This window comes from Sinocyclocheilus grahami, unplaced genomic scaffold (assembly GCF_001515645.1).
Source record: "Sinocyclocheilus grahami isolate Dianchi unplaced genomic scaffold, SAMN03320097.WGS_v1.1 scaffold130.1, whole genome shotgun sequence".
Lineage (NCBI taxonomy): Eukaryota > Metazoa > Chordata > Actinopteri > Cypriniformes > Cyprinidae > Sinocyclocheilus > Sinocyclocheilus grahami.
The window spans coordinates 1,334,459-1,335,729 of record NW_015505309.1 but is presented as its reverse complement, the minus strand read 5'-3'; the positions used below and the strand labels follow the sequence as shown (position 1 = coordinate 1,335,729).

Here is a 1,271-nt window from a genome sequence, read left to right as displayed (position 1 = left end):
TTTTTTCCATCTGTTTTTTGTTGTGAAGCTTATTAATTACTATCAAAACTGTCTAGAGTTCCAGATGCTCTGTTAAGCATGACGTGGGCCGAATAAATATTCATGCCGCACATGAGGATCAATCAGAGGTGAAAGCGAGGGTGATGCTCACCGCCGAACAGAAGCAGCACTCCGGTCAGGAGGAGCAGCATGTAGGCTCGTGCCAACATACTGATGAAGCCCAGCATTCCTCCAATAAACAGCACGATCACACTGAGAGGCAGCAGGACGATGAACGTTCCTTGCATGTCTGGAAAGAGAAGAGGTCTGGATGTATCAGTGCCAGTCACAATCCCAGCCGAAGCATGCTGATTTTTTCTCTAGTGGGTCCAGTCTTTGTCATGCTAATTGGACTAATTTGGAAATAGTTACTTTTATGGTTGGCGCAGCAAACAATTACTGCCTGACCATTGGGGCAATTATGAAAAATCAGTGTGTTAAGTTGGAATTTACCCAATTAATTTTGTCTGTCTAATTTTGCGAAAACTTTTGTAGCATTGAAAATGTTTTGCTTAATTATTCTGAATGGTAATCAGTAAGGCTAATCAGCATCATTTCAAAGAGCTTTATGTAATGATGTTTATTCCCCATTGTGTTGATCATGATGAGAGACATTGTATGAAGTTGACATTTGTGCCAGAGTATCCCTAGATGCATTTATCAGCTGGCACATTTGTGACAGTTCTGATATTGGGCTATAAAAAATTAGGTCATGTAATTCATGCAGAATAAAAATAGATGTCGTAGGCCTCCATACCTCTTATTCACAGGCCTTCTAATGACTTAATCCTACGTTTCTTGAGCAGCCCATCCCTGGTAATATTAATTGGCCGATTGTTATAAAAGGAAACAGCTGGGAGCCAGCCTAGGAGATGCAGGTGAATGTAAAAAGCTAATTTGACTTTCTTTGTGTAGACTGGCCAGTCAAAGCTCAGCTGTTGAGACTTTGTGAGTACAGTATTCCCTTTGACAGTTTCCAAGAATTACCCTATAACTTGTAAGATTTACTTGAAAAAAATCCTTGTAACAATTACACTAACACATTCTAAGTCAATTTTACTGCTCTAATATCAAATACAGCTTGCTTACTATTATGAAGTAAAATCTACTTACTACTGAAATTAACATTCATGAAGAAATTAAATCTAACTGTACTCTAATTACTTATAATATTAATTATATTTAATTTAGTGCTGTCAAACGATTTATCGTGATTAATCGCATCCAAAATA

The 1,271-nt window shown here is 37.8% G+C and overlaps 1 protein-coding gene across 1 annotated transcript in view; it reads right to left on the bottom strand.

The window, feature by feature from the left end:
- Positions 1-1,271, bottom strand: part of LOC107590604 (transmembrane protein 114-like) — a 22,087-nt gene that overhangs the window by 6,848 nt on the left and 13,968 nt on the right. The window contains exon 3 of the mRNA XM_016279463.1: positions 152-289. Coding sequence (XP_016134949.1) covers positions 152-289 — 138 coding nt within the window. The remainder of the gene's footprint in view (positions 1-151; positions 290-1,271) is intronic.